The sequence below is a fragment of the Charadrius vociferus genome, unplaced genomic scaffold (genome assembly GCF_000708025.1).
Source record: "Charadrius vociferus isolate BGI_N301 unplaced genomic scaffold, ASM70802v2 scaffold423, whole genome shotgun sequence".
Taxonomy (NCBI): Eukaryota; Metazoa; Chordata; class Aves; order Charadriiformes; family Charadriidae; genus Charadrius; species Charadrius vociferus.
In genome coordinates this window covers 998,923-1,016,093 of record NW_009648149.1, presented here as the reverse complement: position 1 = coordinate 1,016,093, position 17,171 = coordinate 998,923, and the positions used below count along the sequence as shown (strand labels likewise).

The 17,171-nt window shown below is 47.4% G+C and overlaps 1 protein-coding gene across 1 annotated transcript in view; it reads right to left on the bottom strand.

Moving 5' to 3' along the window:
- The window catches only part of NEGR1 (neuronal growth regulator 1), a 171,248-nt gene that overhangs the window by 95,683 nt on the left and 58,394 nt on the right, over window positions 1-17,171 (bottom strand). Inside the window, exon 5 of the mRNA XM_009883989.1 lies at window positions 14,627-14,752. Within this exon, the coding sequence (XP_009882291.1) occupies window positions 14,627-14,752 (126 nt within the window). The remainder of the gene's footprint in view (window positions 1-14,626; window positions 14,753-17,171) is intronic.

Genomic DNA, 17,171 nt, shown 5'->3' with positions numbered 1-17,171 from the left:
TTTAAAACCCTCACGGCCCCAGGAATTTTGCATCTAGATCACACAAGCAAGCTTTTAGTAAATATTAGAGATAAATATTTTTCTTAGGGAACAGATAGACACCACGTTTCATCTCTCCTACTCGTCTGCACAGTATTTCATCTTCTGCAGCTTGTTGTCGGTTCTAGAGATTTCCCATGGCTGTGTGGGAGAGCTCAAATCGTGTTATGTGAGAGGTATATGCATAAGTACATGTAAGCGTATTTATGTTGCATTGCATACACATCCGACTCAAAAAAAGGATATTCCTAAGCAGTAGGGAGAATAAATTGTGCATGAAGATACTGGTGAATGAAGACGGGTTTCAGGAGACAGCTCAGTTTTCTCACTGTTTTTTTCCGCGGTGTCTTACGGCCCCGGGGTGACCGCTCCTTGCTCTGCCCTTCTGCAGACCACGGGCATTTTAGGGACATATTGAGACATCAGGATCACGTCTGGCTGAATTGACTGGCCACAGAGCCAAAAGACTTATCAGATTTGGTGTCTGAGAAAAAGAAATCTGGAAGGTTCATTAGCACCAGCCCAAGGCCGTGTCAGCCAAGACCTTTGATCAAAGATGGGAAAAACTGTCTGTTGAAGTAAAAGAAACATAACCACGAGAGTGCCTCGTGTCTGAGGCCATTCCTGATGGGTTTTTGAGGAGATGTCCCAGCTAGACTTACCGATACACATACTGACATGTAAGTAATCTGCTCTGGATATCTCAGGTTACGGGATCAGGTTCTCCAGCCAGGAAGGGAAACGCCTGTGAAACTAAGCTCGACTGCCTGGTTTCTGCTACTGCCATGTGATATGATGCCTGATAAATCATCACACTTGTTATTCCTCAGGAGAGTACACAATTATAACTGTGTTTTCCTACCACGCATATGGTATCTGGCATCAGGTGTAGCACACGTACACATTGCCATATGGACCAGTTCTCAGAGGCTTGGATGGATGGTTTTTGCAAGGGTAGTGTTTTCCTCCCCTGGTGTTAAACATAAGTCAGTAAGAAGAAAAATCTGGTGCAAGTCCAGGGTAGCTCCAAAAAACTCTGAGGACTTCATCTGAGCCAAAGGGAATATTTTTTTTTTCTTATTCACTAGGATATTAAATAACTACAATACAGCCTCAATTTAGGACTGGGAGAGTGGGGAGCGTGAGGCTGAGCTGATGCCAGTCCTGGTTTATCATGGACTCAGGACACTTCACAGGTGGACATGAGAGACTGCTCGGAGGCCAGTGAATCGTCTCCGCAAGAGAGGAGACGCGAAGATCCCAGCATGGGCTCGTCCTCACGTATGCTGCCTCAACGATGAGGACTGGACTCAGTGTGAGAGAACAGAAGGTGGTCTCCAGTGGCGATGCCATCGTGATGCCACCTGATTATCACCAGATGCTTTAAGTGGCCTGTAATCCATAAGGTCCTTCTTGGTCTCGGAGGCTGGGAGGAGATGCAGGATCAAGGGTGCAAGGAGGCACCTGGAGATGAGTTGTTGTGGGATGCTGAGAACAATCTAAAGTCAAAACAATTGGATTCACACAGAAAAATGATCTGAAGCCATTTCTACTACTCATTATGGATTCTGGGTTTGAAGTTACACCAAGCGCTGTAATTGGAGAGCATGTAGTCCTCTCCAAGGAACCGCAGGTAACCTGAACAGCTCGCTGCCTATTAGGAGAATGGCCCTATCACATTAGGGACCATTTAAACATTGATCGCTGAAGGCCATTTAGCTTTAGAGAAGCCACGCTCCACATTTGAAAAGAAAAATCACATAAAATGTACAGGAAAAAAAAAAAACAAATCCAAAACTGACAGAAAAATTGAGGGCTGGAGGAGATCTCCCAGCTGACAACATGAAACATGAAAAGCAATTAGAGCAGTTTGGAAGAAAGGCGTGCTGATAAAGAAAAGGGATGTGCGCATAGATCGACAGAGCTGCAAGTGTCAGAGGCGCAGACGAAAGGTTCCCTCTCTATGTGAAATATCTGGGTACGGGGAGCGGTGTTCGGAGAGGCGGCTGTGCGCAGGCCCACAGCACGGCCACGGGAAGCTCCGCCGGTATCAGGAGGTGTTATGTGCAGAGGGTGGAGGTTGGTCCTCCAAGAGAAGCTCTCACAGTCAGTTTTCCTCATTCTCTAAATTTACATCAGTTTCTGTCCCTGTGCAGAACCGCTGCCATGCTGTACCATGGGTCGGAGATTCGCGGAGTTAGGATGTTTTGGAGGAAGTCTGAATTTTCTCTTTGCAGACTTCATGCCATGGTCAGCTCCTACTCCAGAATATGGACTGACTTGTCTGCCTCAGCAGCCCAATATTAATATAAAGGAGAGCCAGCTCCATTTTTACACCTGCGGAGTAGATGCAGTCAACCAGATGTTACTTTGGAAGAAAAAAAAATACTTGAGCTAGTAGGTTTGCCTGCGCGTTATGTCTTCTGGATATTTAGTTTCATGTGTATCAGACTGCGCTCTGGTTTTTGTGGATCTTTTCACAAGACACAACCCCCAGCAGGGAGATCACCTCCGTGTCACGCCATGTACAGCGCCCTTCGGCAGGAGAGGGCTTCGCAGGAGATCCTCTCTCGCTCAGGCCGCTGGGTCCGCTGCAGCCAACAGCTGAACGTGGACATCTCCAGCCCCAGAACAGCCTAAAAAATCCCTTTCTCTGCAAAACGAAAATTAAAACCATGTAGGGAAGAACAGGGCAACGATCTTTTTAATAACAAAGCTACACGATTAAATCTCACTTGAGCTTATTTATAATTCATCGCACTTAATGTGGGGATTTGGCTCTTGGGAAGGGGATACTTACTGCCAATAACGCCCCACGCCTGCGGCGCCTTTCGGAAGCGCCTTGCTCCGTCCGTCGGTCAGCCGGGGGGTGCGGGAGCCCCGGGGCCGGGGAGCGGGAGGATGGGGGCAGGAGTGGCACGGTGCCCCCCCCCGGCGCTCTCCGTGGGGTGGAGAACTTGTGGTCACGGCTTTTCTGATGTCTGATGGCCTTATAACACCCCTTCCTCCTGCTGCTGCATCAAAATGATGCCCTGCAAACGACCGCCTATTGCTCCTCTACTGATTATCTGTTTGGCTCAAATACATGTTGTTGATCCCTCCCATTTTATATTACTTTTCTGTCTGTGGTTTGTTCAAACTGGAGGCATTGCTAGAGTTAAATGAATCACTAATTGCTCTTTTTTTTCATATTTCTCCATACCCCTCAAAAGCGACACTATTTTTTGGTAAGACGTGCATTTTAAAAAGAATTCTTGATATGTTTAAAACATGATTTATTCATAAAAATGCCCCGAAGAAATGATTCTGGGAAATAAACCTGCAAGTGCTGCAGGTGTGGGGGGGATGAATGTGGCATCTGCTGTCCGCTCGCTGTCACCTCCCTGGGGCTGCCACAAAGCCCTCCAGCCACCGCCTCGGTACCCACACCCACCATTAAAGTGGGGAACGATACAAATAATAGTAACAAAAATAATATTTATTTTTTTTTAAATAACAGTGAAAAGTAAACTAGAAAAAAAGGAGCATCTCGTTGGATTTTTGAGATCATCTGTTACTTTTCTCCAAAAATTTGTTCCGGCCCCCGAATTGGCACGCTGTCTTCAGAAGACCACTAATCTCCCAAAACAGGCCTGAGGGACACCGTACCAAAGGAAGGGGAAAGAGGGTGAAATCTCACTCAAAAGAGCAGTATTTCTCAAATAAAAATCAGCTAATATCTGAGGGAATAAACTAAGCATGTATTAAAACTCTAATTTTCATAGCACTTAGTAAGTTCTAAATGAGTTCATCTAATTTTATTGAAAATCATGAAATACTTTCTATTTGTTATAAAATTGTCAGAAAATTCATACTTATTTCTGTGCAACGTTTTTATATGGTTTTAGTTTGAACCTCTGTATTTCGCTAAGATTGTAATCTCACTCTCATTTCTCACTTCCTTCACAAAGACCCAATTATTTGACCAGTTTGAATAATCTTCTCCTGACAACTGTATTTTAACAAGATTTTTTTTTTTTCCCCAGCCTGTTTAAACATTTTAAGAAGACATGAGGATTTCTAAGAATACCTTTAATTGTTCCTGAAGGGATGCTCAAACTTCTGGAACGGTCCTGATAAAAATGAGATTTTTTAAGAAGTCTTCCTCAGAAACCCCCTGACCACGGACGGTGTAATGGCACTTGACTCCAGAGCAATGGATCGTGATACTGAATGTCACTTAATTGGATTCTAATACTAAATCTCCCAAGAATGGTACTTACAACTATCGTCAAAAAGAAAGAAGGCCAAAAGTCCCATAACCTGCAACCAAAAGACACCGTCTTTTGTATGGGAGCAGAGGGATTTTGGATGTTCCTTATTTTTGGTTTATCCAAAGGCAAAGGAAAGAATCACAATAAGCAGTTTATATTGAGTACTAGTGTTTGCACTGCTGTCTTTAAATTGTTAATTAATCCCCTCATTTACTCCGCCTAGAGCTCCACACCATTTCCCCGTGGGTTCTCGGCCGGCTGCCAGCTGTGCATCTGATATCAGGGAACTATTGATTTAATGACATGCGATGCCTTTCCCAACTGAAAAACTTCCTCCAGGATCAGGGGCCAGGCCATTAAATTCATATAAAATATTAATCACAAAACTTCAAGTCCCCTAACAGTTGTAGGGTGGACCAATCCATCTACGCAATCACCATGTGCCCGTTGGTGTGGTATTTAGCTGTCCCGTGCATAGAATCACAGAATCATAGAACGGTTTGGGTTGGAAGGGACCTTGAAGACCCTTCAGTGCCACCCCCTGCCATGGGCAGGGCCACCTCCCCCCAGCCCAGGTTGCTCCAAGCCCCGTCCACCCTGGCCTTGAACACCTCCAGGGATGGGGCAGCCACAGCTTCTCGGGGCAACCTGCCCCAGGGGCTCACCACCTGCACAGGAGAGAATTGTTTCCTAATATCTCGTCTAAATCTCCGCTTTTCCAGTTTGAAGCCATTCCCCCTCGTCCCATCACTCCATGCCCCTGTAAAAAGTCCCTCCCCAGTTCTCCTGGAGCCCCTTTAGGGACTGCAAGGCCGCAATAAGGTCTTCCTGGAGCTTTCTCTTCTCCAGGCTGAAAAGAGGGAGTGCACATGGTTTTTCTCGTGTAAGGGCTGGTGACAGACCCTGAGTCCCCCTCGAGCCATCCCGTGTCCCAGGGGACACGCGCCTTGGGTGTTTTGCAGGGAGGTCTGGCTTGGCCGCACGCGGGAGCAGCTCGGAGCAGCACGTTAGCAGCCGAGGAAGCGCTTGGGTAGGAGGCAGCGGTGCGAGTTCTTGCGTTTAGGATGTTCAACCACCCAACGAGCTTTGCATGCCAAGAGGGCTGTGTTGCAGCCACTCATCCTATACCGCACGAGCAGCACGAATTCCTGCGGCGGCACTGATCGCTCAGGCGCGCAGCCCAGCCCGTGCGAGCCCAAGGCCCTGCGCTGTGACTCCAGTGCGAAGAGGGAACGTGCCAGGCCACCAGACGGGCAGATCTCCTGACTCCTGGAGGTCCCAGCCAGAGCTGCGGATTCGGAGAAGCCAGCATCTCCGGTCAATAAAAAATGCAAAGCAACGGGCTTGTGTAAAGTCCCGTAAGCCAGAGCTGTTAACCCTGAGCTGAGCGCTGAGTGGCTTCCTCCAACGGCGCAGAATGAGGACAGGCAAGAGGCACATCCTTTATGAAGGCAGATAAAGAAGGGTTTTTCTCCATAAACCCACTCTAGGAGCAGGACATGAAAGCTTTGTAAAGCCCAAAGGCATCTGAGCCTTAAATTAACGTTATTTTTGCCAGTGGAACATGCTGGCGTCAAAGGCATTGCTTCTGAAACCAGCTGGTGCCAACATGTGCAACACACGGCCAAGAGACAATCTGCAGGTTTCTCTGGTGGCTCAGGACAGCCGACAGCATGTCCCTGTCCTTCCCTCCTCCCGAAGCTGGGACAGACACCACCGGCAGATGCCAGGGGCTAAGTGGAGTAGAAGAGGAGCCGACATCAATGCGCAGGACTCCCCTGCTTATCTCCTCCACTCCCCCCGCACAAGGAAAACCTCCCTCATCACGGTCAATCTTAGCCCGGCACTGCTGCTCCTCCCTGGCCCCGTCTATCTCTGAAGGTTTCCTGGCTCGTCTCCAAACACGTCCAGCTCGGTTGCAAGGAACAGATGTTTCGGCTCAGTCCGGTAATGCTTCACCTGAACGAGGAGCACAGCGCTCGCGCCGTAATGAAGCTGTTGGCTGCAAGATGAGTAATGATGGCATAAGGGAGGCAAATCACTGTCATTGCTGATCAGGTTAAATCACTGAATTATTTTACATTCTGCTTCTAAGACACCTAAAGGGATCTAGCTTCGCTTTTGGTATAATGCGGCAATAAATCTACCTCCGTTTAGGAAAGGTGGCTGTGTGTCATTGCCACTCGGAACGCCATGTCTCGCGTGGGGTGGGAGCTCGCTCCACCGCACACCCGTGAGCACGTCATGGGGTCCGGCCTCAAAGGTTGGTCTCCTACAGGACATCACCTTGATGAAGCGATAGCTCCGATGTGAGAAAACCCTTCATTACCTGTATGGCTCTTACCATGCTGCTGGGGAAACGAGATCATAGAATCGTTATGGCTGGAAGAGACCTTTAAGATCACTGAGTCCAACCATCAACCCCACACTGCCAAGCCCACCACTAACCCACGTCCCTCAGCACCGCGGCTGCCCCTCTGTTAAACACCTCCAGGGATGGCGACTCCACCACTGCCCTGGGCTGGGATCACTTAGAGAGGGAGACAGCGGAACAGCGACTCCAGGCAATGCAAACCCAAACCCACCAACCAGGAAACAACAGTCACCAATTTAAAGCTATCCGGGACAAAGCAGCTTGGGCGAAGGAGGTCTTTTGGGATGGCAGTATTGCCAGGATGTTTGAAGCACCTGCTGATTGGACTTTGAATTATGAAGTTGGGAAGACGTGGTTCAATGGTGAGGTCCTTCTCACAACCAGTACTGGTGCTGGGAGTACCTTCACTGGGCAAAGGCAGCAGCTGAGTGGGGGGGGGGATGAGAGCAGCTTCTCATAGGCTGAAAATCATATCATGCGCAATTGCAAATACATTAGAGGGAAACAGTGGTGTGAAATAACCCTCATCAGCAACGGTATCTCTTAAATGTTTAGAATTTAGCAGGACAAAAGACAGCAGTCAGAATCTTTTGCTTCTAAGACTTTTAGTTTTAAAACTATTTTGAAGCAAGAGACGGATCATTTTAAAAGGCGAGCTCAGACTTTGTGCGCGGACAAAGCCCTGGAAATCTGATAATAATTCACATCAGTTAAGTATTTTCAGCCTGAAAATCCAGGTTCAGGCCACTGGCACTTCAACAAAATACTTCTCATTTCTGTCACGTGTGGATAACATCTGAAAAACGGTGGTTTTCCACCAGAACTGCAAGTGGAAGAAAATATTCGGCTTTAGCTGTGCTGGTATCAAGCTTCGTTTGTTTCTCGGGATTTAGCTACAAGTTTTACAAAAGCCTCGTTGCTCCTCTCCCCCCGCAGCAGCTCTCCATAGCGCTCTGCTCCAGGAGGGGTCTTGCAGGGATGACACCGCCCGTTCAGGGACCCGCATCGCCTTTTGTCCTGCAATTGAATTGAATCAGCTCTTAGACTCCTTCCTCCCAGACAGCCCTATCATTTGAGTGCTCCGAAGATGTATTACACTAATATATCGTCAGAACGACATTGCTATGATGATGCAGTAATGCAATACATCTTCACAGCTTTAGGGCTGTCCAGAAACAATAGGACGGGCTTTAGATTCAGTTCAGCCATATCACACTCACGCACACGCGCCCCGGCGGCAGATGGAACCTGGTGGAGAAGGAGAGGACTCATCACGTGAATATCTTCGAAGCTAAATTCCGGCTAATTTCTGGAAAAGTGTAGCTTTCCTCAGTGTTAGTGAAAAATCTGTTATTTTGCATGTGCTAAACAGTTCTTATAGGTTTTTTGTTTGGTGTTTTTGGCTTTTTGGGGTTTTTTTTTTTAAACACTTCAGTGTCACTGTTCTCTGGAAACAGGACTGAATGAACACAAGAGTGTCCTGGTGCCAGGGATTTGCCTTTCACTCGACATGGGAAAATCTGTCTTCATTCAGCTAAATTAATGATTTCTGAAAATCTGCTCTCCCAAACGTGTGCATACACATACATCCAGTTTATCCTCACGTTTTAGGAGCATAACTAGAAACTAGACTGGAAGCGATGGGGATAAAACTGTGAGAAAAGGGCAAGAGAGCAGGGACGAACTGGAAAAGGTGAAACTGGAATCGAGCAGGGTCGGCGCGGAGGATCCGGGCTGAGCTGTGACAAAGGCAGAGGGGGACTGTTCAACACGAACGAGCCAGAGGAGCCGCGATGGTACAGACAGGAAACGGTGCCACACACTACACACAACTGCAAATAAACCAGGAGATTCCTATGTCTCAATCTTATTTTTTTCTTCCTTTTTTTTTTGCCTGCAGCCATCAGCTGTGAACCCCGCTACCAAAATGGACATCCCCACATCAGCCTCCGTCTTGGGCCCCCGGTGCTCAGTGTCTGCGCTAGCGGGTAGTGCAGCGGAACAGGAGGGGATGTGGAGATTAAAACGGTGCTGAGGACCAAATATCCACCATGTGTGGGGTCTGGGGTGGCTTTGCTTCAGAGCAGATCTGTCCTGGTTGTGTGGGCTGAACTCCCGCTCGTGGTAGGACCACGCGGGGTTCACTCCAGGGGAGCTCCACCAGGCGTCCTGCATTTGAGGGGGTTGAGTTCGTGCACTTTGGGTGCCTCTGGAGCAGCACTGCAGTTTGGACCAGGAGGGCAATTTTGTGAAGCTCCTGGTTGCCCTCAGGTCTTGCACGTGGCTCAGTGCTGCAGAGCATATGTGTGGAGCCCGGCCATGCCCTGGGCAGCAGTGCGATGCCAACACCAACCCACCAGAGTGAAAATATTTGGTTGAAACATAGGAAACTTCATCTAACAACACTTGTGGTAAATGTTATGATTGCGAAGTCAAGCACTCTAAACAAAGCCAAAAGTGAGGCTACTCTTGCAATGTTCTTATGCTCCTCTCTCTCGCTCTATTTGATATTGTTGGTGTCCTCAGTGACAGGCAATAGGACAAGAGGGAACAGCCTCAAGTTGCACCTTGAGGAGAGGGGAGGTTTAGGATGGCTATTAGGAGAAATGTCTTCCCGGAAAGGGCTGTCCAGCCCTGGCACAGGCTGCCCAGGGCAGTGGTGGAGTCGCCATCCCTGGAGGTGTTTAACAGAGGGGCAGCCGTGGTGCTGAGGGACGTGGGTTAGTGGTGGGCTTGGCAGTGTGGGGTTGATGGTTGGGCTTGATGATCTTAAAGGTCTCTTCCAGCCATAATGATTCTGTAATTCTGTGATATAAACCCATCCTGGTCCCTGTTGTCTCAATGCAGATGTGCTTCATCGGAAGCACCTTGTTTCCCCCAGCATCCACCCAGATATTTAGCTAGTTCAGCAAAACACAACCGTACACGTCTGCCCGATCCGACCGGCTCTGCTGGCTCTCACCACCCCCTTCCCATGGGAGAGCGGCCGCTCCGAGCCCCCTCTGCGTGTGCCGTAGCGGCGAGCGCCAAAGCAGCCTGCTGGGACGGGGGGGACACCCCGCTCCTCTCCGTTTGCTTCATTCAAACATAAACAAATAAAGACCCTCTATACCCTGATCGTTAGCCTATGGTGTGCATTTTCAAGAAGTGCCGTTTTGGTTGATGGGAGTCAGGTAGAAAAAGTTTCGTTTTTTCCATAAAACTTTTGGAAACTTTAGAATTTAACCTCCTTGACGTTCCGCCGAGCACAGGGGATGCCGGGCTCTCCCCGTCCGCCTGCCCCGAGCAGCAAAGCCGCTCCGCCGCCGGTCCCTGCCGGCTTGCGCGGTCGGAGCGCGGCCGCCCGGTCGGCCATCTCCAGCCCCCCGGGGGCCACCGGTCCCTCCCCGCTGGGCAAACTCGCCTTTGGAAAGTTTTGTCAAAACCAAAGCGGAAAAGAATTTCAATATACAGCACCTGAACGTTCTATCAAAAGATTTCTGAATGTCTTTTGTTGTCGCCGCTCCTGGCAGCACCCGCAGAGCTCGATTTTCAAAACCCGCAACGTAACACACACACGCTCTGCACACGGGCGCTAAAAGCCGGAGTTACGTTTCAGGCAGACCTTAATTCTTTAAAATTCCGGTTTCATTCTTAAACTATCGATGCTGCACTTTGCTCTTAAATGTCAGAACAAAATAAGTAATACCTGCAATTTATTCAGATGACATTTCAACAATACGAGATTTGCAGATTACAAACTGCAGCCCCACGTTTCTTGTGGTGTTACACTGAATGTGTAGATTTTTTGGATTTACATAATGGGTTTGTATAATGAATATTTATATAATGAAAGCATTTACATAATGACTGCAAGTTAAACATGCACAATAAAGATTCCAGGCAAATAATTTATGTACTAAGTTAAAAATCACCTCTAAATACATTTTATTCTCATTCCTACGAAAGGTTCATTTTATCTCTTGTTCAAGAAAATGGAATCCGACCTCGGCCAAGTAAAGGCTGCAGTGATGCAAATCACGATAATATTTCGGAATTAGTCTACATTGAATCATTTGTATTCAGAGATTTCAGTTTCTTATCTTTTAGTAGCAGCTTTGACAAACAATTTCAGAATATTCTAAATATGATTCCTTAATATAATTGAGTGTTGTATTCTAGGTGTGACGCTTGCATGTAAGCCTCATTAGTGCCACTGGGAATTACAGGAGAAAACTGGTAGAAATTATAAAGTGCAGACGAAGCTCGGGTTTAGATAAAGGTAATTTGCTGCAGACAGAATATAAACTGTGGCAGAAATCTGGTGTTTTCAATTCTCTTGCATTTTGTTTTCTAATAAATCCAGGCTTCCTGTTTGCCAGACTGATATTTAATTGGATTTGAGCGCCATTTATAACTGTCCGTGCGCCAGAACATACACCTGAGCACAGAAGTGGTACAGTGTTACGGAAATGGAAAAATTCTTCTTTATTTGGTAGACCAGAGAACAGAACATAGTCTGTAAACCGGGTGTTTGCTTCCATCACATTTTACAAGATTTTTGAGCAAAAAGTTATTTGGATCCGGTGTTCTTCCTGTCCGGACAGAGTTCTCTCCGTTCGTCAACCGGGGGACACCCACGGCAGGTCCCGGTGCTCTGCAGCGGCCGCATCCGTCCTCCGCGCTGGGAAGAAACGGGCTTTGTCACGGTGCAGCCCTGCAATGCGGCGCCCGCAATGAGTTTGCCGGGCCTCAGCGCTGAGGCTTGTCCCTGCCTGGGCTTGTCCTGCCCTGCCTGCAGCTTTCTCGGTTCTTTTCCTGTGTGTAACGAGGCATTTACGGCTGTTAGATGATGATGCAAAGCGGAGTAATGCAGGAGACCCCCCGGCCATGAACAGCTCACCCACGGTCGGTTAAAGAAGTGCAGGTTTGGAGCTCGACAAAGTGGGGTTCAGGGGTATCGAGAACAAGGGAGCGACATCGGACATACCCAGGAGGCAGCACAGACCGTGAATTGGGATGTGATGTGGCGCTGCGGAGCGATGGAGGAAGGGCAAAGGTGTAACAGCATGATAGCAAACATCTAAAAATGACCCCAAACGCATCCTAGAGGGAGGAAGAAGAAACTGCCACCGTGAACATCGTATTCCTCCCCCTGAAGGATACTGGATGCTGAAACTCACCCTAACAGCCCCCCACCAGAATGAAGCCCCCCACCTTCAGCCCCCATGGGGCAGGGAAGGGTGTGCTAATCGCCAGGAGAAGGGATAGAAAGTAAGTGCTTCTATAAAAACTTTAATTGCATCAGTATTCTTTCTTTTTTTGGTATGTCATAGACTCGCAGAATGGTTTGTGTTGGAAGGGACCTTCAGAGATCACCTAGCCCAACACCCTCACCATGGGCAGTGAACATTAGAACTAGGCTAAGAATGATTCCTGAGTTAAAACCTCAATTACATATATAAAACAAGCATTTATTATTATTTTATCAGGTGTACCTCCTCTTTGCCCATAAACAAGATTGAGCCGTTGATGAGCACCAGTGGAAATGCATCTGGAGGTGAAGTAAACCAGTTGTGCCGTGAGGAGCCACTTCCAGTGCCACCCCAGGCAGCAAGCCGGCCCTAGGGGCACGTCCCACTGTTTTACAACGGGTGTCCTCAGGGGCCCCTCCGGACAAGAGAGACATGGACATCCTGAAACGAGTCCAGTGGAGGGCCATGAGGGTGACGAAGGGGCCAGAGCGTCGGGCCTGAGGGAGGTGGGATCTCAGCCGGAGAGGAGAGGGCTCGGGGATCCTGCAGCTGGTGGGGGTGTAAAGCAGATGGATCCAGACTCTCCTCAGAGGTGCAGGTGACAGAACAAGAGGCACTGGGCTCACAGGAATTCCATTTAAACATGAAATAAAGCTTTTTTACTGTGAGTGTGATCACACACTGGGACAGGTTGCCCAGAGAGGCTGTGGGACCTCCATCCGTGGAGCTATTCAAACCCAACTGGACACGTTCTGAGCAGGAGTTGGACCAGCTGAGGTCCCTGCCCACCTCAGCCAGTCTGTGGTTCAGTTCTGTGCTTTTCTCTTTTTTTTGAGTACCAAATTTATTAAGCGCGTGTTTGCGTTTCATCTAACCTGCTGCTTCCTGGCGAGAGAGTAGGGGATGCGGCAAAACCAGTCCAACAAGCCGCCCTTCCCCAAGGACAATCCTAAAAGGAGAAGGTGTATGGGATTTGCAGGATTACCTGCCAGCTACTTGGTCAAGATGCTGCGGCAGAGAGGATGAAATAGCGAGTGCACGGTAAATGCGCGATGCTCTCTCCTCTGGGTCCAAGAAGGGCTGTGAAGGCAGAACGAAGCAGGTCTCGGGGATGGGAAGGGAAACACAGGCTGTAACCGCCTGCCCTTAAATCCTCGGTGGTAAGAAAACGTACCCGTCTGCCCGCGGTTTGCTGTGCCCGGCGCTTGGCGAGAGCGCGCCGTCGCTGCGCCGCGAGCGCTTTGATTGACTCTCCCTGCACCACGGCATCCTTGATTAGTCTTGTCCTCGAATTTCATTTTCAGTCCTCATTGCGGTACACGTAATGGGTCCGCAGCTACATGATCACATTTTTTCCTCTCAGTCCTCGTTCTCAGTCCTTTGGTCAAGATACAAAATCAGTGGGCTCACTGAAAGCCCTTGTGATTACGCGCACTAATTTTGTCTGAATTCAAGATGAGGAGGATCCGATTCCTCCTCAGACCCCTTCTCCAGCCTGAGTGCACTAATTCCCCTTCTCTGCTTTTTGCCTCTCCAGGAAAATTGTAACAGCTCTTTTCTGTAGACGATCTAATGCTTTAAGCTATTACTCTAAAGAATCACCACGGTTTCCAATAAAATTTTATTTGACATTTAGTTAAAATCCATTTTCTGCTACTACTGAATTTTTTTCCGGAGTCCCTTGATGGACACTTCAAGCAAAATTCATTGTCATTGTCTTAAAGGTCAAAAGTTGGGGATTTTTTTTCAGATCTTGCTTTGTAAAGCAAACCGTTACTGAGGACGATGAGACACCGCGGTAAGCCGTGACAGTCCATGTTTCTTCCCCGCAATTACATGGATTTCATAAAAGTTGTGTGAGGAAACAGAAAGACCTTCACTGCAAAATCAATTCTCGTCGTAGAGCCCCTCGAAAAGAACCAGAGCAACACCCGCCTTGCCGGCGACAGCCAGCTGGAAGCAGGGCGCATCGCCTGTCAGCAGCGCAAGACCCCCCCGGACCCCCAGAGCGGCAGCGGTGAGAGGCGGCGTGGGGACGGCCCCGCTCGGTGCCCGGCAGACCCCGCGCTGCCCCCGCAGAGGCGCCTGCAGCCTGCGCCGAAAGCGTCCCTTTCAACGCCTTATCAGGGGTTAAAAGTATAGACGGAAATATTCAATGGAAACTATGCTGTTTTGGTTGTCATTTATCATACACGTAATTTCATTTGCTCAATAAAGCCGTTCTCATAAACTAGGCTGTATGACGGAATAATCGTTCAACGGTAGGTACACTAAAATAAATCTATTGCATGATGCGTTCATGGTTTTAACTTTCACTCATGCTTCCAGGCAGCCCTGCGTGCTCTTCACCGAATCACGGAATTTTCAGAGTTGGAACGGACCTCTAGAGATCATCTAGTCCCACTCCCCTGCTAGAGCAAGTTCTTGATTATTTCCTTGGTTTGCTTTTAATTGGGATTGTTTGATAAATGCCTGCAGCCCGTTAAAACGAGCTTAAAAATATCCTCATATTTAGGGTGCCTTTATTTCTGCGTTCCCATATTACAGTAGTATTATAGTTTTCACTGCTCTTGGCTGAAATCTGAAGCAGCTTTTATTTTCTCAAAGTCTAGTCAAGCACACGCTTTTTAAGACGTTACAGAAATGATGCTGTCACACTTCCGAAAACTGAAAATGCAAAACCTGTTAGTGGCGGAGAGCTGGAGGTGACGGGCGGCAGTGCTTACCGGAGGGAGAGATGTGCCTCCAAGAAATGGAAGGCTCCGGCTTCCCCGTGGCCAGGCACACCAGCGTGACGTTGCTGCCTTCGTTCACAACGATGTCGGTCGAAATACGGAATATCTTCGGAGAAACTGGAACGAAACAAGGAGAAAGTTGTAACGGAGAGCTGCTGGAACGAGCGCAATCCCACCAGAGCGTGGATGGCTGAGGAGCGCGGGGACACCCTTATTGCCATTGCGGCTAAAAATACACGCGGTTAGTGAAATATAACTATGCAAAAACCTCGTTGGGGTGTGACCACAGCTATTTCCATCACGTTCGCAGAAGCTGAGCCAAGGATTCCAAATGCTACAAGTAAAAAAGAATCATTTCCTCTATTTTGTGTGGAGTGGGCATTGTTATCGAGTTCCCAGTAAACTGCTACTGATGGATGCTCTTGTTTAAGAGAAGGTTGAGCTTGCTCATGACAGTTTGAAAAGAAGATTAAAATAAAGTTTTCTTGTACTTTTAAAAATAACGATGCCTATTACATCTACGCTGTCTGTACTTGGAGAGTCACATCTGTTCACGGAGAAGGCTAAAATGCATCTATTTTGGTTGCTTTGTATTGCTTTTAGGCTTGCAGTAGCAACATGGCCAAGAAAAAATAAGCTAGATCTTTTTCTTTCATTTCATCAGGGGAATTCTTCGCTTCACTCCATTTTCTGTACTATTTATACATCTGGGCACAAGAGAACAGAGTTCCACATGGATGGAAAATGATGGAAAGCATTAAATGGCTTAACCCTAAGGGAATGCTTTACTTCTTGTAACGTCACACAGGGAGGAAAGGAACGCAGCGTCCCAGCCATGAAGGCAGGAATTCTGGATTTCAGAATGAATCTTTCTTTCTAAAGAAATATGTATTGCTTTCTATGTCTCGTTATCACATTAGATATAGAAATGGAATCAATGGGTAACGAGGCATGCTCTACTGACGTCTCTGAAAAGCACTATTCTCTATATGATAAATAACAACTTTTGCACAGATATCAGGGAAAGATACAGATTTTTACATGTGGGTGTTCTGGAGCCTTCTGTAACGACTGCTTTAAAAGCAAAGTGCTCTGCAAGGTAAATGGGTACCAATAAAATGAGAAAAAAAATGTTTATGATCTCCCATGATGTCCCTGCCCACGGCAGAGGGGCTGGAACTAGATGATCTTTAAGGTCCCTTCTGACTCCAACCATTCTATGATTTTCCTAACCAAAGTCTGCCCAACTGGAGCTTTACTCTCCTGAATGCCACGGTCTCGTCTCACTGGTTTGCCAAAATCCTACCATCTGAACTCATACAGCCACCTTTGCAACCTGGAGTATATTTTTAGCATCCCTTCAATGTACTTTAAAAGTACAGAGCTTTTTCCCATGCACAGAGCAGTTTCGTGTGCTTTGGGATCTCCACCTGCGGATGTTCTCCAGCCCCTTCCCTGGTCCGGTGACTGGAAGTATTTCAGTCCTAGAAAAGAGTTGGGGTCAGACAGACTTCAAAAAGCTGGGAATTCTCGGTGCTCGCTTGTGCCTATGCATTTGTGAGCACAGAAAATTTAAGAGTCTATGCAGAGTATTTTTAATTAGCAGAGAAACATTGTTTTTAGGGAAAATGAAGGTCTGGGGAGGGCTGAACCTTCCCTAAAGCAGTGAAGGTTGGCACTACCGCCTTTGAGGTTCAAGCAGGTTTACGCGATCACTTGAACAGAGATGTACTTCTGAATTTGTCATAATCTGATTCACAAAGGTGACAATCATAGAATCAAATCATAGAATCACAGAATGCTTAGAGTTGGAAGGGACCTCAAAGACCAATCCACTCTTCCCTCCTTCACCTGATGACCTGGAAAAGCACGCAGTCGTTACAGAGCGTTTTTAGGAGCTGAAACATACAGGAGAGTTATTTCCATGTAAAGGGATAATTTATTAATCAGATTTCTTTGCAGATCCATGCGATGAACCCATTACTCAACCTCCTCCTGCAGATTTATGCCATGGCATGACCCTTCCTCGGGGTCCCCCATACCATGATCGGGCGTTGGTAATACAGGTCTCCCCCCCTGCCCCAGCCCAGCCCGAGTCAAATATTAACATCACAGTTCGGCGATAGACAAAACATTGTCAGGAACTGTTATTTTTATGTACAGAGTCTGAAAAATAAATCTGCTCCCTAAAGGCAGCTGGTGAGGGATCATCCTATCCAAAAGGCAGAAATCCATCTGAGAGCAGAACATCATGAGTAATGTGCCATACGCAGTGGCTTCAGTCGGTCTACAATATTTTCAAAATATCTTCCTAAATCTGAGCTATTTATTTCTTTATCCTTCAAGAACGTACTTCCAGAAAGTCAAGTGAAGGAATCAAATAACTCAAAACAGTTCTTCTCACAAGTAAATATATACAACTGACTGACACAGTGTCTCTTCGGAAACGTGAAAATATTTTCCAGATGAAGTAAATGTTATGGTGTAAGATTTCCAACAGCATTAAACTTCTTATTTGAGGTTCTGCACCTCTGAA